Here is a 27305-nt window from a genome sequence, read left to right on the forward strand (position 1 = left end):
GTTTTGGTTTCTAGCACAGCACCAGCATCACCAAATTATGGGAAACCCTTTGTTCAAATGGGAGATTGCAAATGATATTTTCTGACCTTTGTATTCGAACAGAAACCTGGAGACAAACTGAAACCTGAAGCATATTTTTCATCTCAACTAGACAGTGTAGCATGTGCACTGCCTGCCTGTGTGAGAGCAGTCATAGCAGCCTCCGCGGCTGTAGAAACAAGTGCTGCAATAGTTTTGTTTCATCCACTGGTTTTGAAAGTAGCACATGCTGCGTCTGTGCTACTACGACAAACGAATATGACGTTCCTGTCACCAGCTAGACATCTGTCTTGCATGTCTACTTTGCTGTCACAACCCCATCGGACCAGTGGAAGATGTCCAACTCTGAATCCTGCTACGCTGTTGCCCCTCCCAGAGGATGGTGTACAACATGATTGGCAGGAACTAGCAGAACAGACCGCTAACAGCAGAGCCGCTCTGAGAGACCAACCATTACAAAAGGGAGAGGTGATGTTTGTAGATGGTTCCTCTAAAAAGAATGAACTACGTAAAACCCTGACAGGAGATGCAGCTGTAACTCACCCGACGGTGCTAAAAGCAGAACAGCTGCCGTCACATTATTCAGCACAGGCTGCAGAATAAATAGCACTAACTGAAGCATGTCAATGAATGAAAAACAAAGAAGTACCTATCTATACTGATAGTCAACATGCATATGCTACAGTTCATACGTTTGCACCATATTGGAAGAACAGAGGCAGGAAAACCTCAACAGGGAAACTAGGAACACATGTTGAACTTTTGACAGATCTATTGCAAACAGTGCAACTTCCAAAAGCATTAGCAAGATGTAAATGTGCAGCACATACGTCCGGCACAGATACTGTTTCCCTAGGAAATGCATTTGCAGACGAAACAGCACAAGCAGCAGCAACAGGTCACACAACTGTGTTGACAGAGCAAGAATGCACAACTCTAGATCAAACTACCTTCAAAGCAACGCAAGAACAAAGTCCACCAACTGAAAGAGAAGTTTGGATAAAAAACAGAGCAAAAGTACGAGACAACATATTCCAGTGACCAGACAACGAACCTGTCCTACCAAGGAACTTGTGTAAATGGGCGGCAATATTGAGCCATGGGTCAACACGTGTCTCAACAGGAGGGATGGTGGGACAGATACACCAATATTATACGACCTATGGATTCAACTCTTATTCAGAACATTTCTGTAGAGCATGTCTGACGTGTGCCAGGCACAACCCACAAGGTCATCTGAGACCGCGTAGAGCAAAGGTCCCTACACCTAAAGATCCGTTCCAAATAATCCACATGGATTTTATAGAATTAAACCAAAATTAAGGGGAAAAGTAGTAAAAAGTAGTCCATTCATAATAGATGCATTTTCTAAATGGATTGAACTTTTTCCAACCAATCATCCCGACGCTGTGACGGTGGCAAAGGCCTCTGTAAAGACATCATTCCCAGGTACGGGACACCTGAGGACATCTACAGTGATAACAGAACTCATGTTGTAAACCAGATAGGAAAGAAGATTGGGATAATGTTTCATATTGATCTGAAGAATCATTGAGCTTACCAACCACAAAGTGCTGCCGAGTAGAAAGAATGAACGATTAAAAACAGACTTAAAAAGTGTCTTGAAGAAACAGGAAGACCATGGACACAATGTTTAGTTTTAGTGAAATTAAACATAAACATCACCTGTGCTTTTTAAACTGATACCTTATGAAATGTTCTTTGAAAAACCATAAAGACTACCCCAATTTAAAAACCAATGGGAAACAGATGATGAGGCTAATTTAGCTGACTATATGAGGTCCATGTTGGAAAAACCAAAACAGAAGCAAACTAATGAAAAACCTTTCTGTCCCCCAGCAGGAACTCCAGCTAGTGGAACTGGGAGACTGGGTGCTAATAAGAAGCATAAAGAGGAAACATTGGTGTTCACCTAAGTGTGAAGGGCCGTATCACGTATTGCTGACAAACCCCACAGCAGTAAAGATAGCAGAATGATTAACGTGGATCCATTTAACACACTGCAAAAGGGTCATTTTGGTTAAAGACGCCGTTAGGGGAGTGAGCCAAAATCTGATAATAGGGTGGATTCAGACGTTTAGAGGCTGGATAGACCTGAAAGTCAGTGAAGCGTTTATAAGACACCAAACCAAGTAGAGGAGATACATTTAGCCAAAATGACCCAAAGATGGTTAGAAGATGCCATCCGGTGCTGGGTGGCATCTACCTGTCTAATAATAATGATCCTGTTCATGTGGAACCTATGGGAACCACCTAGACTACATCCAGATATAACAACCTCAGCTTTAGAGCGTCCTAAACGTGGAAGGGTAAACACAAAGGCTGACTGTGAGGGGAAAACAACACGAATGCACTGCTCCATTCCTCAAATACATTTACCAGCAAACCAAACCTCCACAACAGTCGTCCCAGTAGGTAGACTCTCACATAAAGGACATAGAGGAACAGGTTATACGCAATGGTACATGACTAATGACCAACAAGACACAAGGTGGGACACGTTGGTAGATGATCCAGATAAACAAAACTGGAGTACTTATACCACCACAGCATGGGCTACATACCATAGGAATATAGTTAGCCTAAAGGATCCTGGAAAGGACAACAAACTAATAATAACAGTGAACCTCACAGAGGGGGAAACATTGTTCCCTCCCGACTTTAGGGGAACAGGAGACCGATGCTGGCTGTTTCCATTATGGGGATGGTCTTCCAGCACTGATCCTTCATTCCTGATAAGTCTATGCATGTATAATTGTAGTGAACAAGGAGTTTTTGCATTTGAAGGACCTAGAGCAGCGTATACTCCAGATGAATGGCTCCAGGCAGCAACAGGGGAATCTGGACACAATAACAATTGGTTATTAATGGTTGAACAAGCTGCTAACATGTCTAAACAGAACTGTGTAGTGTGTATGAGTCCTAGACCCCTCTTACAGATATTCCAGCTATAATTATCTAAATATGTGTAGCTGATATAATGAATAACACAAATCCTAGGGAAAACTGTAGATACTGGGATTCTATTTTCCCGATTGCTGCGATCGACCTTAAGAAACCAATGTTTTCTAAAAAAGTAGCACCAGCCACGGCCTCAGATTTAGAGGTGCTGATCCTTATCCCGGCCGTTTCACACTCGGCTGCGAACCAATCCAGTGAGTGCTGAAAGTCACTGACCGACGACGCCATCAGGACCACGTCAGAGACCAGATCCTCAGCCCACCGAACTGCAGCCCCTCCCCACCACGACCACACCTCGATAGATCCATGACAATCACAAACAGGATTGGTGACAAAGAGCACCACTGGCAGAGGCCGACCCCCACCAGGAACGAATCCGACTTACTGCCAAGGATCCGGACACAACTCTCTCTTTGATAGTACAGAGATTGGACGGCCCTCAGAAGTGAACCCATACTCCCGCAGCACCTCCTACAGTATCTCCCGAAGGACCAGGTCATATGCCTTGATGAGCCAACTCTGAGGCCCCCTTTCCAGGATCCGATCCCATCCAGGAAAGAATCTGTATTTTTTTAGTGTGATACCCCTGTAACTGGCACACACCCTCTGGTCCCCCTTTTTAAACAGGGGAACCACCACCCTGGTCTTGCATTCCTTGGCACTGTCCCAGACTTCCACGCAATGTTGCAGAGATGTGTCGACCAGTACAGCCCCTCCCGACCCAAAGCTTTCAGCATTTATGGATCCTGGTGGTGGTCCCCGGGGTTGCTTGTTGGTTCCTGTTTCTGTCCGCCCTCAGGTTCTGCTGTGGGGACACACATGACATCCCGGTTTGCCTACCATCCTGGTACTTCCCGCACCTTGTCCCTGCTTCAACTCCAATTCTGGTGGCCAACCATGGCTGCAGACACCAGTGAGTATGTCAAGGCATGTACTGTTTGTGCTCGAGGGAAAGCTACTCATCTGCCACCTGCAGGTCTCCTCCGTCCGCTCCCTGTGCCCAGTCGTCCTTAGTCCCATATCGCTGTGGACTTTGTCACCGGACTGCCGTTATCCCAAGGTAATGACACTATTCTTACCATTATTGACCGTTTCTCCAAAGCGGTGCATTCTGTGGCACTGCCTAAGCTTCCCTCAGCTACAGAGACTGATGAATTACTATTGAACAATGTGCTCTGGATCCATGGCATTACATCAGTCATCGTGTCAGACAGAGGCCCCCAGTTCACGTCTAAAGTATGGAAAGAATTTTGCTGGGCATTGGGCGCTACAGTGAGCTTGTCTTCGGGATACCACCCACAGTCCAATGGCCAAACGGAGAGAGCCAATCAAGATCTGGAGACTGTGCTGTGCTGCATATGTGCTCAGAACCCTGCCTCCTGGAGGACTCATCTCACCTGGGTGGAATACTCTCATAACTCTCTGACGTCTGCAGCTACGGGTTTGACTCCTTTTGAAGCCTCTGTTGGTTATTTACCTCCTCTGTTCCCTTCCCAACAGCAGGAGATCGCCGTACCATTGGTCCAGCTAAACCTCCGAAGGATCCGCAGAATCTGGAGAGAGACCAAGGCTGCTCTTCTGCACACCCAGGACCAGAATCGGAGGTTGGCGGACCGGCAGCGTACTCCAGCTAAGGACATTCCCCTCAGTGTGACTTCCAAAAAGCTGTCTCCCAGATTTATTGGTCCTTATGAAATTGAGTCCATTATTAACCCTCCTGCCATTCGCCTCAAGCTCCCTGCGTCATTGAGGGTACATCCCATCTTCCATGTCTCCAGCTTAAACCTGTTTCCACCAGTACTCTGTGCCCTCCTGCCGTCGCCCCACCATCCCCCCGGCTCATCGATGGACGACCGGCCTTCACAGTCAGTCGCATCCTGGACGTGCGTCGCAGGGGGCGGGGATACCGATACCTTGCTGACTGGGAGGGATAAGGCCTGTGCTTAGCTTGTGAAGCTAATCTCCCTGTGTTTTTGCTACCTTGCTCCAGATTACTGTGCTTGCTGTGCAGTCCTGAGCGTTGCTTCCTCCCTGCCCGCCTGTGGACCTGCCTGTGGACCTGCCTGTGGACCTGCCTGTGGACCTGCCTGTGGACCTGCCTGTGGACCTGCCTGTGGACCTGCTTCCCGGAGCTCTCTCACTGCATCACCATTCCTCTACAGCGGACCTCACATCACGCCACCTGCATCCACGCACTCCTCAGTGACTCCACCTACCACATCAGGATCCTGGGACCTCGCACCACCCCTCCACCTCGCACCTATGCTTGCACCCTTTTGAACATTGAAGACTGTTTGTTGCACTTTGAACCAGAGTCGAGTCGTGCATTTGGGTCCTGATCCAACACAAACCATAACATATATATATATGTTTTATACTCACAGACACCAAACTTACTCCAGGGGGGATTCCTGAGAAAAGGCGTTTCCAAGAATGGATGAACCAGGAGCTGCTCGCCCTCTGAGCGCTCACACTGCGACGGCGAGGACCAGATCCACCTCAGGAGGAACCTGCTGATGTTGAAAGTGATGAAATGAAGACACGTGGACCCTCAACATACAACAGAAGCATAGATTTTATTAAAAGCTTTTGGAAACATTAGAAAACATGGAGATGGTTCCAGATGCTTTCCACATTTGAAATATACGACATCATGACTCAGAAAGATCGATTCCTCTCGTCACGTTTCAGGAAGAGTTTCTAGCTAAAGTGTTAAATGTTGATGATCAAAGAGGTGAAATCAGATCAGTGTGTGAGTGTGAGACAGATCTGCTTCATAGTGCAGAGTGTGTGTGTGATGGTGAACACACTGAACTTTGATTTCAGCAGCTGATCTTCAGTGTTTCTGTGCACAGGAGAGACTCAGACCTGCAGAGGACACACAGACACTGAACCACCAGGTGAGCAGAGCCCAAACCCAGGATAAAGAGGTTCAGTGAACGTGGTGTTGAAGGTGTGGAGGTGGATCAGTGAGTCAGAGGAGACTCTGTAGAAGGACAGAGAGCCGGCAGGACAGTCCACATACACTGCTGCTCTGTGAGAGACGGAGGAGGAGGAGGTGATGAATGTTTCTCTGTCATTGTGATAGACAGAGTAACCATCATAATCAGAGCAGAACAGACTCCAGGACTGATCATTCCGTCCAAACACACAGTATTTACTGATTCCTCTCCTGCTGATTCCTCTGTAACTCACTGATATAAAAACATCTCCTCTCCACTCGACCTCCCAGTAACAGCGACCAGTCAGACCAGTTCTACACAGCAGCTGTTCCCAGAAGTCAAATCTGTCTGGATGATCAGGATATGACTGATCCTCCTCCACATGTGTCACCTTCCTGTTGTTGTCAGACAGTTTGAGTCTTCTGTGTACTGTGTTTGTGTCCAGTTCCAGTTCACAGGCATCTGATGGAGAGAACAAGACACAACACAGCTGCAGGTTTTCATCTGTGATGTAGAAAACTGAAGGCTTCCTGAACACAACTTCTATCTGTCAAACTGTGAATACGGAGTTTAAAGCAGCACCTGAAGGCAACACAGCTCTTCTCTAATGTCAGAGTCCAAAGAAGAAGGAGCAAAGAGAGCTCTCTGTTGGCTCCACTGCTAATGAAATGGACCCATTAGTTCTGTTGGATCACTGACTTCACTTTGGGGTCTTTGTGGATTTGAAATGGATTCAGTTCTAAAATCTTTCTGCACAAAAACAGAAGCTGGATCCTGATTGAAACTCTGGAGAAGTTCATGTTTGTACTTCAGTCCAGAACAAGTCAAACTCTAGTGTAACATGAGCAGCTGAGTTCTCCTGAATCACACTGAAAACACACTCACACTTCCTCAGACCAGGTCTCAACCACTGTGGTCCACCATGGTCCATCCTGCAGGAAGACACAAAGACACCATCAACTTCACTCATCAGGTCCTTCAACAGGAACCAGAGTTCATCAGTTAGAGACACAAACAGTCTGTCTGTCCACACCTGAGAGAGTCCAGTCTGTCTGTCTGTCCACACCTGAGAGAGTCCAGTCTGTCTGTCTGTCCACACCTGAGAGAGTCCAGTCTGTCTGTCTGTCCACACCTGAGAGAGTCCAGTCTGTCTGTCTGTCCATACCTGAGAGAGTCCAGTCTGTCTGTCTGTCCACACCTGAGAGAGTCCAGTCTGTCTGTCTGTCCACACCTGAGAGAGTCCAGTCTGTCTGTCTGTCCACACCTGAGAGAGTCCAGTCTGTCTGTCTGTCCATACCTGAGAGAGTCCAGTCTGTCTGTCTGTCCACACCTGAGAGAGTCCAGTCTGTCTGTCTGTCCACACCTGAGAGAGTCCAGTCTGTCTGTCTGTCCACACCTGAGAGAGTCCAGTCTGTCTGTCTGTCCATACCTGAGAGAGTCCAGTCTTTCTGTCTGTCCATACCTGAGAGAGTCCAGTCTGTCTGTCTGTCCACACCTGAGAGAGTCCAGTCTGTCTGTCTGTCCACACCTGAGAGAGTCCAGTCTGTCTGTCTGTCCTCACCTGAGAGAGTCCAGTCTGTCTGTCTGTCCACACCTGAGAGAGTCCAGTCTGTCTGTCTGTCCACACCTGAGAGAGTCCAGTCTGTCTGTCTGTCCATACCTGAGAGAGTCCAGTCTGTCTGTCTGTCCACACCTGAGAGAGTCCAGTCTGTCTGTCTGTCCATACCTGAGAGAGTCCAGTCTGTCTGTCTGTCCATACCTGAGAGAGTCCAGTCTCCAGTGTGGATCCTTGAGTCCAGCAGACAGAAGCTTCTCTCCTGAGTCTCCTGGATGATTGTAGCTCAGGTCCAGTTCTCTCAGATGGGACGGGTTGGAGCTCAGAGCTGAGACCAGAGAAGCACAGCCTTCCTCTGAGACCAGACAGCCTGAGAGACTACACACACACACACACACACACACACACACACACACACACACACCCCAGTGTAATAGCATCAGTGCTGGTGGAGAACCTCGTTGATGCGTCACAGTCGGTGAAATTGCATTTCTTCTTTGTCGTGCTTCTCTCTTCTCTGATGAGTGTTGAAGCAGACAGAAGCATTTTCAATTAACCCGATGACCTCAAGAACATCACTGAAGATGTGTCCCGATGCATCTGACGATGTATCTTTGTCTCAGTCTTGCTGGATTAGGGAGGAGGATGAGCATCCCAACAGGACGGACCCAACGATGACGGCCTTTCAAACCTTTGAGCAACAACGACAACTGCTATGTGCATTTGCTGCAAGGTCTTCAAGAATGAACGCAGCCTTGAAATCCTCCTGGCAAAGATGAAATGCATGCTGCAGGAGAGCGCTGCACAGCGCAAAGAAGTCTCTTCTGGTGAGATGCAGGAGGAGCCGAGCCCGGAGGAACCTAACAGTTCCCAGACCCTCCAAGCACCAAATTCTTCGGCTCCAGGCGGAGTAGTCCAGAAGTAGCAGATGAAATGGCCAACAGCAAGCCAGCGTTTGAGTGTCAAGCCTGTCAAGTCCAGGTCCATGGTTTTGAAGGATGGGGAAGTGGTGCAGAAGTTTCATTTCAAAGGGGATGGAATTGCGATCCTGTCCCTCACTGACAAACCATCAAGAGCCTTGGTCTTCGACTGCATCCTCAGGGACGTAACATCCATCCAATCCACCATCAAGGAGTTTGAATCTTGGCTCACCGCTCTGCATAAGTCAGGCCTCCCAGGCCGATATAAGGCCTGGATATAGCAACATGGCATCTTACCTGTGGCCTCTTCTGGTGTATAAGGTTACCTTGTCGACGATAGGGACCATGGAGAAGGTCAGCAGCCACCTCCACAGGTGGCTGGGGCTGCCATGCAGCTTGTGCAGCACAGCACTCTACAGACAGAGTACCAAGCTCCAGCTACCTTTGAGCAGCCTCGAAGAGGAGTTCAATGTCTTACCAGAGAAGCACTGCTTTAGCAGGACCCAAAGGACTCGAAGGTGGCAGTAGCTGGTATCGCAGTTTGGACAGGAAAGAAGTGGAGAGCCCAGGAAGGTCTGGAGATAGCATAGTCCTGGCTGAGACACAGGGCTTTGGAGAGCAAGGTACACACTGGCTGGGCAGGGTTAGGAACCATTGCACAACCCTGATATGACAAGGCCCATGTCAGGGACATGTGGCAGCTAGTCCTAGAGGAAGTGCGGGCCGGTGTCAAAGAGCACAGAACCTGCAGGAGGTGGGCATGCGACAGCAGGGTGCATGGACGAGGTGGGAGGGTGCACTGGAGAAGGAGATCTCCTGGAGGATGATCTGGAAGGCAGAGCCCCAGCAGATCAAGCTCCCGTCTAAAGTCTAGTTTGATAGACCAGTGTGAGTACAACTGTTCTGTGCTTAAGTACGGTACAATCCTGGACCCCGGTCCGGTTGAGAGAAGAGGGCTTTAGTAAAGCATGATTGAACATGTACGAGCAGGATCATTGAAGGCAGGCCTGATGTCTGTTTATATGCGTCTGTTGTGTTTTCTGCAGATCTGGGGTGATGAAAGAATGATGGTATAAGAAATTGAGCAAAGTCCCGGATCATTTCAAGTAATGTGAGCGCAGGCCGGGCCTGGAACAAGGGGGAGGAGGGACGATCATGCTAAAGCACGGTTGCAGTCACTAATCTTGAATGGATTCAATAGAAAGTTCAAATATTAATTCTCATTATAGGGACAATTAGAGTTCAGAGGGTCATCCTCTTAAAATAGCAGAGCACCAACCTGAGAGTCTCCAGTCTGCAGTGTGGACTCTTCAGTCCATCAGACACCAGATCCACTCCTGAGTCCTGCAGGTCGTTGTTACTCAGGTCCAGATGTCTCAGACTAGAGGACTGGGAGCTGAGGACTGAGGACAGAGCTGCACAGCTTCTCTCTGACAGTTTACAGCCGCTCATCCTGAAGAGGAATCAGCAATACATGAGACAACGATGACAAACAATGGTTGTTAGTTCTGAATGAATAAAAACTACAGTAATCTGATATTCATGTGAGCACGTACAGAGCTTTGTTGGAGGCTTTGACCACTGGCAGCAGCCTCAGAAGAACCTCCTCTGAAGCAGAGTACTTCTTCAGGTCAAACACATCCAGATCTTTTCCTGATGTCAGTAAGATGAAGACCAGAGCTGACCACTGAGCAGGAGACAGTTCATCTGTGGAGAGACGTCCTGAACTCAGGGACTGTTGGATCTCCTTCACCAGAGAACGATCCTCCAGTTCATTCAGACAGTGGAACAGATTGATGCTTTTCTCTGCAGACAGATTCTCACTGATCTTCTTCTTGATGTACCGGACTGTCTTCTCTTTTGTGTGTGAACTACTTCCTGTCCGTGTCAGCAGGCCTCGTAGGTGTTTCTGGTTGGTCTTTAGTGAAAGACCCAGGAGGAAGCGGAGGAACAAGTCCAGGTGTCCGTTTGGACTCTGTAAGGCCTCGTCCACAGCACTCTGGTAGAGATGTGTTGGTTTAGATTTGTTTCTAAGTAGAAACCACAAGCCGGATGTTTGTTCTCCCAACAGCAGGTTGACTCCAGAGATGGTGAACGTCAGATGGACATGAAGAGCAGCCAGAAACTCCTGAACACTCAGATGGATGAAGCAGAACACCTTGTCCTGGTACAGTCCTCTCTCCTCTTTAAAGACCTGTGTGAACACTCCTGAGTACACTGAGGCTGCTCTGATATCGATGCCACACTCTCTCAGGTCTGACTCATAGAAGATCAGGTTTCCTTTCTGCAGCTGCTCAAAAGCCAGTTTCCCCAGAGACTTGATCATCTTCCTGCTCTCTGGACCCCAGTGTGGATCCGTCTCAGCTCCTCCATCATACTTGACCTTCTTCACTTTGGACTGAACCACCAGGAAGTGGATGTACATCTCAGTCAGGGTCTTGGGCAGCTCTGCTCCCTCTCTGGTTCTCGTCACTTCCTCCAGAACTGTAGCAGTGATCCAGCAGAAGACTGGGATGTGGCACATGATGTGGAGGCTTCGTGAAGTCTTGATGTGGGAGATGATTCTGCCGGCCTGCTCCTCATCTCTGAATCTCTTCCTGAAGTACTCGTCCTTCTGTGGGTCAGTGAACCCCCTGACCTCTGTCACCATGTCAACACACTCAGGAGGGATCTGATTGGCTGCTGCAGGTCGTGTGGTGATCCAGAGGCGAGCAGAGGGAAGCAGTTTCCCCCTGATGAGGTTCGTCAGCAGCACATCCACTGAGGTGGACTCTGTAACATCAGTCAGGACCTCAGTGTTGTGGAAGTCCAGAGGAAGTCGACACTCGTCCAGACCGTCAAAGATGAACACGACCTGGAACTCTTCAAACCTGCAGATTCCTGCTTCTTTGGTTTCACTAAAGAAGTGATGAACAAGTTCCACCAAGCTGAACTTTCTCTGCTTCAGCACATTCAGCTCTCTGAAAGTGAATGGAAATGTGAAGTGTACGTCCTGGTTGGCTTTGCCTTCAGCCCAGTCCAGAGTGAACTTCTGTGTTAGGACTGTTTTCCCAATGCCAGCCACTCCCTTTGTCATCACTGCTCTGATTGGTTCCTCTCTTCCAGGTGAGGCTTTAAAGATGTCTCCACATCTGATTGTTGTTTCTGGTCTGTCGTGTTTCCTGGATGCTGTTTCAATCTGTCTGACCTCATGTTCATCATTGACCTCTGCACTCCCTCCCTCTGTGATGAAGAGCTCTGTGTAGATCTGATTCAGAAGAGTTGGGTTTCCTGCTTTAGCGATCCCCTCAAACACACACTGGAACTTCTTCTTCAGGTGAGACTTGTGTTTCTGTTGACACACTCCAGGATGACTTCCTGAACGAACAAAGAACAAATGAAACCAGTGAGTGGATCCTACAGAAAACCAGACAACAGAACATTGAACACTGGCTGTATAGTTCCTCCTCCAACAGTTTCATTCAGCTCATCAGTGGAGGACAAACAGCCTCTGGTCTGATGCAGATGTGTGCAGCACAGTTTGGAAATGTAAACTTCTCCCATGCTGCCTCCATTTCCCTTTTCCATCATGTTAAAGACATTCAGATCCTCTTACTGCTCTGCAGACAGTCAGCCAGCTCCTCCTGCTTCATTCTCCTCAGGAACAACTGTGTGATCTTCAGAAACGCCTCTCTGCTGCTCCTCTGCTCTTCATCCCCACTGTCCAACACCTCCTCATCCTCCCTCTGACTCTCTAAGCATTCTGGGTAATCTGGACTCAGAACCTTGTGGATCCTCTTCAGCTCGTTCTTCACAAAAGTGACGATGTTCTCCTCCAGCAGCTGGAACAGAACGATGAAGTGGATTTAAACTGCTTCAACACAACATGTGATTCATCAGGCTGTTCCTGAACGGCCCCATCATCATTTAATATGGAGTTGATGAAGTTCACAGTGAAAGGTGTGTTTGCACATGTACGCACCGTAAACACTGAGTCCAGGTGTGTGTGATGCTGCTGAGCGGACCGATCAGTGGGAACCTCGGAGCTCTCCTGCTCAACTCTGCAGAGAAAACATCAAGTTTAGGGACATTTACGGACTCACATGTGTCCACAGGTGATTCATGCTGATTTGAAGACAACATGAGCAGCAGCTGTGTCTCAGGAGGCAGCAGGACAGAGAGGTGTGTGTTTCAACACAAGTAGAGAAGCAACACACACATCTTCTGTGTACTTCTGTAAAGTCATCAAACTGACAGTTGTGTGCTTTGTAATTGAGTTGAGTCTTAAACAACATTTGACTCTTTGAGAACAAACATGATGAATGTACGAAAGACGTGATTCTTCTTCTGAGAAATCAGATAATAACAAACTTCACTGTGAAATGATTACCTTCCATCAGCAGGTCGTCCATCTTTAAAGTCAATAAGACGACCCGTAGAGTGGTCACTCCTCATGGACACACAGCTGGGTCCAGGTCCAGGTCCAGCTCCAGGTCCAGGTTCAGGTCCCGGTCCAGGTCCAGGTCTCTGCTTCTGCATCCTGACACACACAAACTATGAAAAGCAGTTTGAAATGGAAACAATACTTTTGACCTGATTAATGAATTAGTTTTCTCTGTTTGTCATGATCCTGATAACACGAACACAAAGACTTGTTTGGACAGTCCAGTGTCTCGGTCCTTCCATCATCTGCAACTGCTTATTCCTAACGGGGTCACGGGGGACTGGAGCCGGTCCCAGAGGACTTTGGGCATGAGCTGGAGGGTGATGGGGATTATCATTAATTTCCCCGGCAGAAGTCTCTGAGATAGTCAAACAAGTCCACCATTGCAAAGCCTCGATGTCTGACGAGATCCGTCCAGAGATGCTGAAAGCTTTTGGGGGGGGGGGGGGGGGGGGGGGGGGCATGGATGACAGGTCTCTTCAACATCATCCTGTTTTATCCACAAATGGATACGGTCACGGCCCGGATGTGAGAGGACACTGGTGTCTATCGTCCCTCGTCTGTGTTGATAGCTTTGTTCCTTCCTTGTCGCCTACTCAAGCATCTTCCCCAACACTGTGACTTCTATGCTCCTGAATACTTGCTCCTCTAACAATGAAGCCCTGCTCATCCACGACATCATTACTGACAGAGGAATGGACATCATATGTTTGACTGTGACATGGCAAAACCAGCAGAACTTTCTGGCACTCCACCAAGCCACACCTCCTGACTATGTGTTCATTCAGAAGCCCTGCTCCGTGGGCCGTGGTGGTGGGTATGCTATTGTCCATGGAGCTGACATCCTGGTCAAAGAACTCCCAGTACACAATATCACCTCATTTGAGTGTGTTGTGTTCAAACTGGCTGAGTCTGCTCCGCTCCATGTTGTCCTCATTTACCACCCCCCCCCCCCTAAACCTTCCACCACATTCATGTAAGAGCTCTTTGAATTGCTCGCCTCCGTCTCCTCCTTGTCTCCATCCACACTCTTGCTTGGAGACTTCAACATTCATGTGTAATTCCTGTCACTGCTGGACTGCCTTAACATCACACAGCATGCCCAAGGTGCCCCCCACGCCAAAGGGCAAACACTGGATTTGGTTTGTTCCACAGGCTCACCTCCCTCCCACCTACAGTGCCTAGACCTAGCTGTGTCTGAGCACCATGCTATCCTCTGCACTGTTCCGGTCTCTGCGCCCATGCAGTGGTCTAAACGCACCATAACATTCTGGAACATAAAATCTGGGTGCACCAGGCCTATCCAACCAACCTGGTCTCAAGTCACATGCCCTCAGTTCCGCCTGATACCGGGGTAGATGGCCTGGTAGCCCACTATAATTCTGCTCTATCCCTCAGCCTTGAGTCTTTCATCCCCCTCGAGACCCGGTCCATCTCTGTCACCCGCCCTGCCCCATGGTTCACCAATGAACTCTGCAGCAATGACCTCCTCACCGCTGCTGACTCTGGCAATGTCTCCCACACTATACTCCTCAACCGCCAATCCGACCACCTAGGCCTCACCACCGCAGCCCTCTCCTGCTTCCAGTCATACCTCACCCACATGAAACAGTATGTCACCATAAATGGCTCCAGCTCCCCACCAGCCCCAGTCAACCAAGGCGTTCCCTAGGGTTTCATGCTCGGTCCACTCCTCTTCACCATCTACATGCTCCCCCTCTGTGGCATCATCCTCCACTATGGACTCAAATTCCACTGTTATGCCGATGACACCCGACTGTATCTCAGCACCGCTCCATTCATGCAGCTCTCCCCAAAGTGTCTTATCAACTGTCTTCACAATAAAAAACCTGGATGTCATCAAATCTACTTTAACTCAGCACCAAAAAAAAGAGCTCATGGTTGTGGCCCCCAAGGCACTGCTCTGGGTGCCACAACCATGAGCTCTTCCAGGCTTGACGGCTGTAACACCCCCCCCCCCCCCAGGTGTCATCCTTGACTCTACATTTACAAGGCTCCAATATTTTCAGAACTCAGCTGCAAGGGTCCTCACCCACACCAAACCCTGCCAGCACATCACCCCCACACTTATCCTCCTCCACAGGCTCCCGGTCAAGTTCAGCATCACATATAAAATCATCCTCCTGATCTACAAAGGCCTTCATGCTCTTGCCCCCCCAGCACTTATCCGACCTCCTCCACTAACTAACCCCATCCTGCGGTCATGTGACTCAGGTCTGCTCTCCATCCCCCACACCAACCTGCTAACATCTGGGGACAGAGCCTTCAGCATGACAGCCCCCACCCTCTGGAACTCACTCCCCACGGATACCCGCAACTCCTCAGCCTGATAATCTTCAAATCTGCTCTCATTCCTGTTCACCAAGGTCTTTGGGCCCTAGATTTGTTCTTTGTGTGTATGACTGTTTGGCTGTATGCCCCACGTATATAAAGTGTCCTGGGGTTCCTTGAAAGGCGCTACATAAATCTATGTTATTATTATTATTAATAACATTGGGTGAAAGTCAGGGACAGTGCCAAAGAAGTGGCAGACCAGGATGGTGGTTCCGTGTGAGCCAGTTACAGGAGTATCACACGACTCAGCCTCCCTGGTAAAGTCGACTCCAAGATGCTGGAGAGGAGGTTCGTCCTGTAGTCGAACCTCAGACTGAAGAGGAACAATGCGGATTCAGTCCAGAACATGGACCAATGGACCAGCTCTTCTCCCAAGGATCCTGGAGGGGGTCTGAGAAGATGCCACTCCGATCTACATGTGTGTTGTGGATCTGGAGAAGGCGTATGACCAGGTCCCCTGAGAGATACTGTGGGAGGTGCTGCAGGAGTCTGGGGTGAGGGGGGTCACTTCTCACTTCTCCCAAAGTCAGAGCTGTGTCCAGGTCCTTGGCAGGAAGTCGGACTTGTTCCCGCTGGGAACATCGGGCGCAAGGCGGGGTTCACCCTGGGCAGGTGGGGACAGGGCTGGGCTTTGTAACCAATCCTGTTTGTGATATTCACGGACAGGATATCGAGGCGTAGGGTTACAGTGTCATCGGTCAGTGACCTTCAGCACTCTCTGGATCGGTTCAGCTCAGCAAGAGTGAAGCTGCTGTCCCTATCAGGGTCAGGACTGCCTGCACAGGGTAGGGAGTCCTTGACCCAAGTGAAGGAGTTCAAGTAACTCGGGGTCTTTGGAGCAATGGAGTGTGAGATTAGCCAGAGAATTGTTGGTTTTGCATTCACTTTAAGAAACACAAGAAACAGAGTCAGAAAATAAAGTTCAGTTTACAATTCTCACCTTCCATCAGCAGGTTGTTCATCTTTAAAGCCAACAAACCACTCCTTAGACCAGTCACTCTTTATGGACACACAGCTGGGTCCAGATCCAGGTCCAGGTCCAGATCCAGATCCAGATCCAGGTCCAGGTCCAGGTACAGGTCTCTGCTGCTGCTCCCTGATACAAAGACAGTGGATGAGTAACGTTGTCCTGGTCATCAACATGTAATCTGATCAAAGATGGCGTCTCATCTCAGTGGATCATCAGTCGTTGGCTCTTTGTGAACTAATAAAGTGAGTCGTTCATATTCTAAGCAAACATGTTCAGGAGCTCAGTGTGAATCATGATGGTGGAGTGATCTGAGCTCTGACATGAAGAAGAGTCCATCATCATCTTCCTCCTCCTCCTCCTCTCACCTCTGAGCTTTGGTCTGTCCCTCATGTTCCCCACACAGAGTGGTTTTAGAGAGAGGGGCTCCGTCCTCTCCGTCCTCACACTGGTTCATAGCAGAGTCCACGTCTCTGTCAGGACCAAATGCATTCAAATGACAGAAGGGAACATTTAAAGAGATACAGCCCAACACCGTTCATTCACATCCTCTCCTTCATTACTGACATCACTTCAATCAACTGTGGTGACTGTAACAGGACCTCACAACCATGGTGAAATAATGTTTGATTTTTAAAAAGTATCTAAAAATAGTGTCTACTTCATCCTCACTGACGCCAGAGGCAGCGCTTAACACTGAGTATCTTCTGTCTCGCTCATGTGCAGGTCCAGTATTAATATCAACAAGGTCAGATGTGACCTCGGATGACCCCCGGCTCAGGTATATGTTCTGGTGTCATCCACGAGATCACTTCCTTTCCATCTTCTCACTCTTCAGGCTAACGCTTGTTACTGCGGTATCATTAGCTTTAGCTTTAGCTTTTAGCTCGCTTTTTGCCTGGACGGACGGATGCCCCGATCCTCGTTCGTCACTAAGAAAGAAGAACAAACTACCTTCATCTGGTGAGGTCGATTGGTTTTGTTATATTACGCTAGCAGGAGTTAGCACATGTTGATACGGTATCAGTGAAGTGAGTGCTCTTGCTCCCCTCTCCTTGCCTGTATCGTTGTTTTCTTACTTCATGGTGTGTTTCGCTGATGAAGCAAGCTAACGTTTGTTACTTTGTTGTTACATGTCCTGTAGCTGCTAGCGGAGTGCTCTCGCTCAGGCTGCCCTGAAAGGATGCTAGCAGAAGGGCTCGGCGCAAGCTTTTTATTGACAGCTGACACATCAGTGGAGGCGCTCCCAGCTTACTGGCGACAGAGCTACCTCAGATAAAGTCTCTGCTCCTGTACCTTTGGCCTTGACCACATGCCGGCGGTTATCCGACAATCGCTTCCCTCAAAGTTTCCCCCGACGAGGCCCTGAGGCCAGATGCCAGGTGCCCTCGCCCACAATGTCGGGTCACGGATGACCTTCTTTATAAAGTTTATGGCACGGCGGCACCGATGGGTCGTATTGACAAGTCACTCTTGCATCTTATCCTAGCTAGCATTGTCACCCTTGTCCGAAACCTGGGGAGCTGTTTGGCACAGCTGCTCTACAGGCGCTTGAGCGAACTGTTCAGACCGATCACACCAGGCAACAGGGTTGGGGGCTCGGCATTTGCCTCCAGGGGCACGGTGCATAACTCTTTTCCCCGGAGGAGTCAGCCCACTGCCCACTCTGGTTCTTCTTAATGGAGATGACCACCCCTCTGGGTCAGGAGGCTCTGCCCATGGATGGCAGGACAGACTTCTCTTTGCCTTCCCACCGCTTCCCCTGATCTTCCAAACACTTCTCAGGGTGCTTCATCAGGGTCACAGGCTTCTCCTTGTGGCCCTGTTCTGGCCTGCCAGGACCTGGTTTCCCCTGCTCCACAAACTTCATTGCGGGACACCCTGGCACCTTCCAGAGAGGGGTCAGATTTGGCATCCCAACCCTTGCTGCCTTCAGCTGTGGGTTTGGCCCCTGCAGGGCCCAATCCGCTGCTGAGCGATGGCATAGAGCCTGTCAGGGGAACTATTTGGGTGCCAGAGCGCCCTCTACCCGTCTGCTGTATCAGCACAGGTGGAAACTGTTCTCTAACTGGGGTTCAGTTGAGAATGTTGATCCAGTTCACTGGACTGTTCCTACCATTCTTACGTTTTTGCAATCGCTCCTACATGATGATCGGCCCCCTTCTACACTGAGGGTGTGTGTGGCTGCTATTTCATCGCAGCACGCCAGGATCCACCATGACACAGTGGGGAGACACAGGCTGGGGTCCCTCTTCTGGAAAGGGGAACTGAGATTACGCCCTCCGAGCGCCACTAGAGCTCCTGCATGGGACCTGCCCCTGGTGTTAGACGCCCTTTGCTTGCCACCTTTTGAACCATTGGCACGGGCAGAGCGGAGGTCGTTGTCTGCCAAAACTGCGTTCCTACTGGGCATCACTTCAGCGAAGCGTGATGGTGAGCTGCACGGCTTGCCTGTGCTCATGCTTGAGGTGGAACTCTCTAATGCCAGCTCTGGCATTACTTTGTGGCCAAACCCAGCTTTTCTTCATAAGGTGCTGGCGTGCTCGCACCTCAACCAGCCTATCCGACTGGCACGATCTGAACCCCCATCAGGTGAGGGGGTGATAACTCTGCTGTGCCCGGTGCGGACCCCTTAGAGCCGATGTAGACGCTACTGTAGACATGCGGTTGTACGATCAGCTATTTCTCTGTTACGTGGACCTCGGAAAGGTCGTGCTGTGACCGAGCACCGCCTGTCCCACTGGAGTGATGACGTCACAGCCTCGGGCTCTCTTTACCGTCTGGGGTGAAATGCCGCTCTACTAGGAGTGTTTGGACATCATGGGCTGCCCTGAGAGGTGTGCCCATGGAGGTCATATGTGTCGCGGCCTCATGGGCATCACCAAGCACGTTCTCCAGATATTACAATGGGAATGTGGCTACCCCGATCCATTGTGAGTCGTCCAGTGTGAAGCACCGCCTCTGACGGTCAGTAAGGATGAAACAGAACGAAAGTTATGAAACTAACTACGGTTCTAAGAATCCTGGATGACGGCCAGAGATCCAGGTCCCTCAGGATCTCTGATCTCTCTCTGGCGAGTTTAACAGTCAAAGAGAATTTCTCATTCATTAAGACCAAAAACGGAGGTTCTGATAAACTACAGTGTAAAATCATGTTTTCACTTCTGCATTTTTTAATAAGGATAGGGACGTTATTGAAAGCCATTTTCTGAGAGCTCTATTTTATCAACATTATCAATACTTTCCTTAAAAACCTGTTGTATACGACTTGATACCTGTACTCTGCCCTCTAGTGGATTATCATTCCAACGCAGTCATAGGAGGGGCTTTTTTTGACCTTTTCAAAATGGCTGCCGTCATCAGATCAGCCACACACCTTTTCAAAATGGCTGCCGTCATCAGGTCAGCCACACACCTTTTCAAAATGGCTGCCGTCATCAGTTCAGCCACACACCTTTTCAAAATGGCTGCCGTCATCAGGTCAGCCACACACCTTTTCAAAATGGCTGCCGTCATCAGGTCAGCCACACACCTTTTCAAAATGGCTGCCGTCATCAGGTCAGCCACACACCTTTTCAAAATGGCTGCCGTCATCAGATCAGTCACACACCTTTTCAAAATGTGATTGAAAGCTATATTTAGCTGCTAAAGCTTTGATTGTCGGATCAGAGTCAAAATAAAAGCACTAAGTTGATCCAACCGGTCGGAGCAGTTCAGACACTCCCTGCTGCTTTCACCATGATGTGAACTCAGATTACAGTCAAAGTGCTGTCGACTCTTCTTGAGAAATATGAACATTTGATGTCAATCGTTCTGAATGAATTGCTCTTAAACTCAGAGAGAAACTCTGCAGAACATTTCCAATGGAGACTTTGAACCAGCACCAAGAAACCGCTGCAGTGTCCAGTTACAGAGTGAAACAGCACAATGGGATCAAAGTGAACTCACTGTGAGAGAAGACGCTGCTGCTTTCTTCCTCGTCAGTCCTGGAGTCTGTGTGCGTCTGATCTGAGGACGCCGTCACATCCTGAGAACTTCAGAGTCTAAAAACATCAGAGTGACGTCAAAACCAGTCCAACCAGAGTCAGAGACAGCGTCAGTGTCAGAGAGCTCTCACAGCAGATGGTGTCACGCCACTTTATTTGTACAGCACCATTCAACAACAAGGGGATTCAAAGTGAATCAGAGCATGTTTTGGTATCTAGCAGCACAAAAAGATGCAAAATGACTAAAAATAGATGCAAAACCAGCACAAAAAGATGCAAAATGACTAAAAATAGATGCAAAACACCACAAAAAGATGCATCTTACACTTTCAGGTGTGTTCAGGTGCGTTCAGGTGTGTTCAGGTGTGTTCAGGTGCGTTCAGGTGCGTTCAGGTGTGTTCAGGTGCGTTCAGGTGCGTTCAGGTGTGAATGGACACGAGAGGAGCAGGTGCACAGGGAGACATCAGGGTAAGAAGAGGGTGTGATCCGGCACAGGGTGACGCTCAGGACCGGGTTCATGTACAGAGAGGCAGCTGATCAGTGCCAACGAGCGTCAGCTGCCAGGAAACACACTCCAGCCAGAGAACAGGAAGAGAGCACACACAGAGAAACACCGACAGAGGGAGAGAACGACCAAAGAGGAGAACGAGAGACTGTCCAAAATCACAGCAGCTATATGCAGCACTTTATGTACAGGACCAGAGTCTAGGTGCAGGTGAGTGGTTGGTCCTAGTGTCAGAATCACAGACCACAGACCAGGGAGAGAACTTTAACTGCCGGCTTTTATATGTAGAGAACAATTGGTACCAAACACTTTCACATACATACAAGACATGAATGACTAAATCTCCCCTCAACCATTCAAAATGAAACCCAGAGTTCAGAAAAATAAGGTTATTTATCCCTATTTGCTGTTTGGATTAAATCCAGCCTGTTTGAGCTGAGATGAGTTTGTACTTAGGTTCCTATGTTGGTTGTTTAGTTCCTGGCATCTATTTGGAGTTTACTCAGTTCAAGTTCTCATTTGATCTTAGTCAGGCCTATTTATGAGTTTAGTTCTATGTTTCTGTTTCTCTTTGCTTTGCTTAACCAGCTCTGTTTAAGCTTCAGCTCCTTTCATACAACCCGTCCCTGTAATAGCAATCCGGCTCACAGTGAGGAAACATTAATAACCAACATAAAACATAGTTCAAGGAAACTGATCCAAATACAAGTCAATCCGATTTCACACATTAGCAGAACCAGTAAGTCAGATCTCCTCTGCTTGGTATGTGACCGGTCTTCCCGTTAAGTCCTTTCTCAGTTCAAATCCCCGCCTCCTGCTCTGGTACGTGCTGCACCAGAGCAGGATCCTCTGAGCTTCTCTCCTCTCTGTCTGAATCATTCATGTCCCATCACTGCATGTTACTGATTCAGCTTCTTCCCCGGAGCTGTTTGTGCTTTGTCGTCTCGCAGGTCTCTGCTGATGGTGGTGGTGCCTGCTGCCGTGGTCCTACATGACGCTTCCTGCTGCTATTGTCACTGTTACTCATATAAACTATCACTAGTTTAATAAACTATAACATTTGTAGCTGTATCGTAGCTGCTGTTGCCACGACTCATCATTGATCGTGTTTGCCACCATAATTATGATCATGTTCATATTCTGTCACCTCAGCTGTGCTTGTTTCTACTGTTCTGTTGTATTAACTGCCTTAACATATACGTCATAGATAGATAGATAACTTTATTTATCCCCGAGGGGAAATTAGGTCATCGTAGCAGCGGTACAGAGCAATCAGAAGTACTAAAATAAGATAAAATATAAAATACAAAATATAAAATACAAAATATGAACAGCAATAAAATAGAATAAAATAAAAGTACAGTATTGCAGATAAAACACTATTTTAAATGTGCAGTGTGGATTTTAATGTGAAATTGGGATAAGGTGCATGTCAGTGATAGGTTACTATGAGTAGTGAGAGTTTATTCCCTGAGCGTTGCTCAGCGTTGTTGTGCAGCGTTGTAAAGTATGACGGCAGCAGGTAGGAATGATTTCCTGTGCCGTTCCTTAAGGCAGCGGGGTTGAATGAGTCTGCTGCTGAAGCTGCTCTGAAGCTTGTCCAGGGTTTTATGGAGGGGATGGGAGACATCGTCCATGCTCACCAGCAGTTTTGCATCCTGTTCTCCACATCCTCCTCCAGGGTGACAAGCTTAGAGCCAACAACAGACCCGGCCTTCTTTATCAGTTTATTCAGTTTGTTCGCGTCTTTTGCTTTGATGCCCGCACCCCAGGACACCACAGAAGAAGATGGTGCTCGCGACAACAGACTGATAAAACATCTGAAGCATCCGGTTGCAGACATTGAAGGACCTGAGCCTCCTCAGGAAGTAAAGCCGGCTCAGGCCCTTCTTGTAGACTCCCTGAGTGTTTGCGGTCCACTCCAGTTTATTGTCCAGCACCACACCCAGGTACTTGTAGGAGTCCACAATGTTTATGTCCGTCCCACCAATGCAGACTGGAGAGGGCGGGGGCTTGTTCCTCCTAAAGTCCACCACCATCTCTTTTGTCTTTGCCACGTTCAGCTGCAGGTGGTTCTCCTCACACCACTTGACAAAATTGCCGACCAGGTCCCTGTACTCGTCCTCCCTTCCACCCTCTACACGCCCCACAATGGCCGTGTCATCAGAGAATTTCTGCAGATGACACGACTCAGTGCGGTACTTAAAGTCTGCATATTCACATTACTATAGATATTATAGTTACTGTTAGGCTTTGCTTGCATCTCTGGAAGTGTGTCTGTCTGTCTCTCTCTGTCCATCTGTGTGTCTTTCCTCTCTCTCTCTCTCCTTCTCTTCTCTCTCTCTCTCTCCTTCTCTTCCTCTCTCCGGTGCAGACAGATGTGCGTCCTCCACAGAGCTGGGTCTGTCTGTCGTTCCTGTCTGTTATAGTGAAGGTTTTCGTCTCCACCGTACTCTACGGGGGAATTGTTGGGTCTCTGTAAATCATAAATAAGTCATAGAGTGTGGTCTTTACCTGCTCTGTAAAGTGTCCTGAGATCACTTTTGTTATGATTTGACACTATAAATAAAACTGAATTGAATTGAATTGAAATTAAATCCACCTTGTTTTGCTGCCAAACCTGTCAGTGTTGTCCAACCGCGATCCCAGTGCTGACGTCAGTGTCTCTGTGCGCGTGTGCAGGTGAGTTTGCAGAACAGGTGATCATCCACTCCAACTCGCTCTCTCCTGTGGGTGGCTCTCCATCTTCTCTCCACAGCTCCAGGGGTCTTCACACATCAGTGATCCCGACTGAAACACACTTGTTCAACAGTTAAAGAAACAGAACCCAGCAACGTGAACAGCAGCTGAGTGCGACATCCTCCCAAAACTGAAGAAACAAAGTGTGAAACCTCAAAAACACTCGTTTTACTCCTCCTTCCTCGTGTTCTAGTCTTTTCCATCTGCAGTCTGTAGCCTTCTGCTCTTGCTCTAATTATCCTCCCTCTCTCCAGCAGGCGGCGCTGCAGGCACCTGATTGGCTGTTACCGCTGCACTTGCTAAAGGAGCAGTGCACACAAAATAAATGATAAACTGAGCAGTGACTGCTTTTATTACATTCTTTTACGATAAACAGTCATTTAGTTTACGTTAAGCTTTGATCTTAGCTTCTATCAGTGTATTACCTTATTCACCTGGGTTACACACACTTTACTCACTCTGTGGGGCGTTGGGACAGAACATAAAGCACCCTTTCATTGGTTCGTCAGATCAGCAGAGATGCTGCTTTTTAACTTAAGTCATTATCAGCTGATATCAAAGTTGTGCCAATAATATTGTGCATTTCTTATATAAAGCAGAAACAGGGCCTGATGAAAGAAGCTCTACAGCACAGTTTTGGACTTCAAAGGCACGTTAAAAACTTACGTATCCATGTTTTGAGTAAGGATCTTGGAGATATGGAAAAAGCGACTCCACGTGCATAAGTGGCGCGGACATGCGTCGGTGGAATCCTCCTTTAGGAACAGATTCTTTCTTAGATGTGTCCAGTCATGTTTTCCTTTGCCATCACATTAAAAATGATGTCTTACGGCTTCCAGTCATGGCGGCATGCTGATAAGACGCGTGTAAGACTGCTCTGCTACTCAAATCTTTAAAATCCTTTCTAAAAGCAAAATTCATACGAATCAAACGGCCCGACAAATACACCAGTACTAAAAAATAATACCGATGCCACCTAAGAAGACGAATCGTGGCCAGATACATCAATCCAGCCTTACCAACTTTGCAACGTCAACCGCTAAAGATAAGCTAACTGCTGGCAACATGAATCCTACCGCGGATACTGGCGCCAGCACTAGCGTTGACCGCAAGAAGCAGTCGGAGGCGGATATTACTGCCAACGAGGAGTCCGGTACCACTTTGACAACTATACTAACGGCTATTAACAACATGAAGTCTGAGTTCTCATCCAAATTTGATGGTATTCTCACCGCCATCGAAAATGTGAAGAAGGACTTGACAGACTGTTCACAAAGAGTCACACAGGCAGAGGCGAGGATTTCGACCACAGAAGATGACACAACTGAGCTACAAGTGAAGGTGAAAAACTTAGAGAGGAAAAATAAAGACCTCGAAGAGAAAGTACTGGACCTGGAGACCCGGTCACGTCGCTCCAATGTAAGGCTCGTTAATTTACCTGAGGGCGCAGAAGGCGTAGACACCTGCGGATTCCTGGAGAGCTGGATACCGGAGGCGCTGGAGCTGACTCAGCTCCAGCGGACAATCACGGTGGAAAGAGCAAACAGGCTTGGACCAAAACGACAACATGGGTCTAATTCTGTATCGAGAACCCTTATAATGAAGTTCTTGAATTATAAGGACAAGGAAGCGGTGATGAGAGCGGCCAGGGCAAAACGGCAGATCCTCTACAAAAACCAGCCGGTGAGATTCTACAATGACATGACAGCGGAGACGCACAAGAAGATGAAGGAGTTTGAGGAGGCGAGGCGACAACTACGATCACTTGGGCTCCGGTACGGCATGATCCCTCCGGCCCGGCTTATAGTGACCTACAACGATCGCTCCCACATCTTCAACAACGCGGACGAAGCCGAACATTTTATTAAGAAAATCCAATCGGATAAGGAACAGGCCGACTGAGGTACTGAGGAGCAGAGGACCATAAGACATGTAAATTAACCTGTTGATACATTACTGTTATACTGTATTTGCAGAGACAGAAGTGAAGGGCAAAGTTACAATTGTTTAATTTAATACACTGTTCTGAGTTTCCTCCCTTACCTGTCTATCGATAAGAAACGATTGATTTAATATATATAACTTAATTCAGGAGACCACATATCGGTATGCTTTTCATTCGTTGGGTTTCTCTAAAACAATTATCTGAATGATTGTAGCAGAGCAGTTAGGTATATTCAGTTTTTTCTTTCTCTCTTAAATTACTTTGACTATTATTATTGTTATGCATCAGCATAGTTATACTGTTCCTCACATTGTGTGGACCAGCTTTTTGCTTTCTGGAGGTCCAATATTTGAAGGGGGGGCACCTGGAGCAATGACTCTCAGGTGTATGTTAAAGGCCAGGGGGAAGTATTTTGTTCTTGGGTTCTTTTCCCCTGTATTTGGGCTGAAATTACTTAAAATGTTGGGGAAATTCAAAGTCATTTATATCAATGTCTGTTGAACTAAAGATTAAAATTACATCCTGGAATTGCAGAGGGCTACAAAAAACAAAAAAGGTCAAACAAGTTATGAACAGGATTAAAGTATTACAATCTAACATAGTATTTCTTCAAGAAACTCACTTAACACTTGAAGATGAACTCAAAGTGAGGAGGAGGTGGAAAGGAAAAATGTTGTCAGCCCCCTTCACCTCTCAGGCAAGGGGTGTAATGATCATGGTTCATGATTCTATACAAAGTTATTAGGGACAAGGCAGGGCGGTACCTGATTATTCAAGGGGAAATTCTCAGGGAACAATTAATTCTGGTAAATATTTATGCCCCAAATACAGACGAGCCAAAATTTTTCCAAGACTTATTTCTAATTATTGCTTCTTTACCTGGTGCTTGTATTATGGCAGGTGACTTCAATTGTACATTAGACCCTTGGAAAGACAAAAGTTCAGGAATGGATCGATCACATTCAGGAAGCAGGAGTGTCATTCATTATTTCATGAAAGAAATGAATTTGATCGATGTGTGGATGTGATAAAATATATTCATGCTTTTCTAGTACACATCAGTCATATTCCCGTATAGACTTCTTCCTGGTTTCAACAATACTAAAATGTAAAATTAAGAAGGTTTCCTATGATGCAATACTCCTGTCAGACCATGCCCCAAACTCTCTAATCTACTGTGATCCCAAATTGACTTGTGCTTCTCCTAAATGGAGATTTAAAACGAAATGGCTTGCGGATACAGGCTTTGTTACCTTTCTTGACGAACAGATTAAATTCTATTTTGAAACAAATACAACGGAGACCTCAAGAAGTATCAGATGGGAAGCATTTAAGGCATTTATTAGAGGACAAATAATTAATATCACTAGCTCTAAAGCTAAGGAAACTTATAAGAAGACAAAATCACTAGAAACAAAAATAAAGAAATTAGAAGAAGAATACTGTCAATCCGGATCTCAAGGTACTCACCAAGAACTACTTCTACTTAGAACGCAATATAATGAAAAATCTTCAACAAAAGCTTTATCAGGTCTACTACGACTTAAACAGACCTTCTATGACCAAGGTGAAAAACCTGGCAGGGTGCTAGCATGGCGCATCAAACAAATGCAGAATGAAAGGCTAATAACTTCATTGAAAAATGGTGATAATGAAACTATTGTGGACCCAATTGAAATAAATGAAACCTTCAAGAATTTTTTTGAAAATCTTTATAGCTCAGAAATAGGTTTAAATACTTTCGGACTAAATAATTTTTTGGATCATATTCATATTCCCAGAATATCAGAAGAAATTAAAGAAGAACTAGAAAAAGATATAACTTTAATGGAATTATCTGTTGCCACTGACAATATCAAAGGAGGGAAAACCCCAGGGCCAGATGGGATACCTATTGAAATTTATAAAATGTTTAAACATAGACTTATGCCGCCACTATTAGAGATA

The 27305-nt window shown here is 47.5% G+C and overlaps 2 protein-coding genes across 2 annotated transcripts in view; both read right to left on the bottom strand.

Annotated features, from left to right (window-relative positions):
* Nucleotides 1-12928, bottom strand: part of LOC310966840 (NACHT, LRR and PYD domains-containing protein 3-like) — a 28489-nt gene extending 15561 nt beyond the window's left edge. The window contains exon 1 of the mRNA XM_083940769.1: nt 12808-12928. Coding sequence (XP_083796895.1) covers nt 12808-12872 — 65 coding nt within the window. The 5' untranslated portion in view covers nt 12873-12928. The remainder of the gene's footprint in view (nt 1-12807) is intronic.
* On the bottom strand, nt 5579-12541 carry LOC310966821 (NLR family CARD domain-containing protein 3-like; the record flags this gene model as incomplete). Its single annotated transcript, XM_083940749.1, has 7 exons — nt 5579-6425; nt 6849-6895; nt 7723-7896; nt 9718-9891; nt 9995-11834; nt 12034-12259; nt 12521-12541. 7 exons carry the CDS (start codon nt 12539-12541, stop codon nt 5884-5886), a joined length of 3024 nt encoding a protein of 1007 aa, XP_083796875.1. The 3' UTR covers nt 5579-5883.
* Nucleotides 12929-27305: the final 14377 nt, after the last annotated feature.

Source organism: Echiichthys vipera (genome assembly GCF_963691815.1).
Source record: "Echiichthys vipera genome assembly, chromosome: 3".
NCBI lineage: Eukaryota > Metazoa > Chordata > Actinopteri > Perciformes > Trachinidae > Echiichthys > Echiichthys vipera.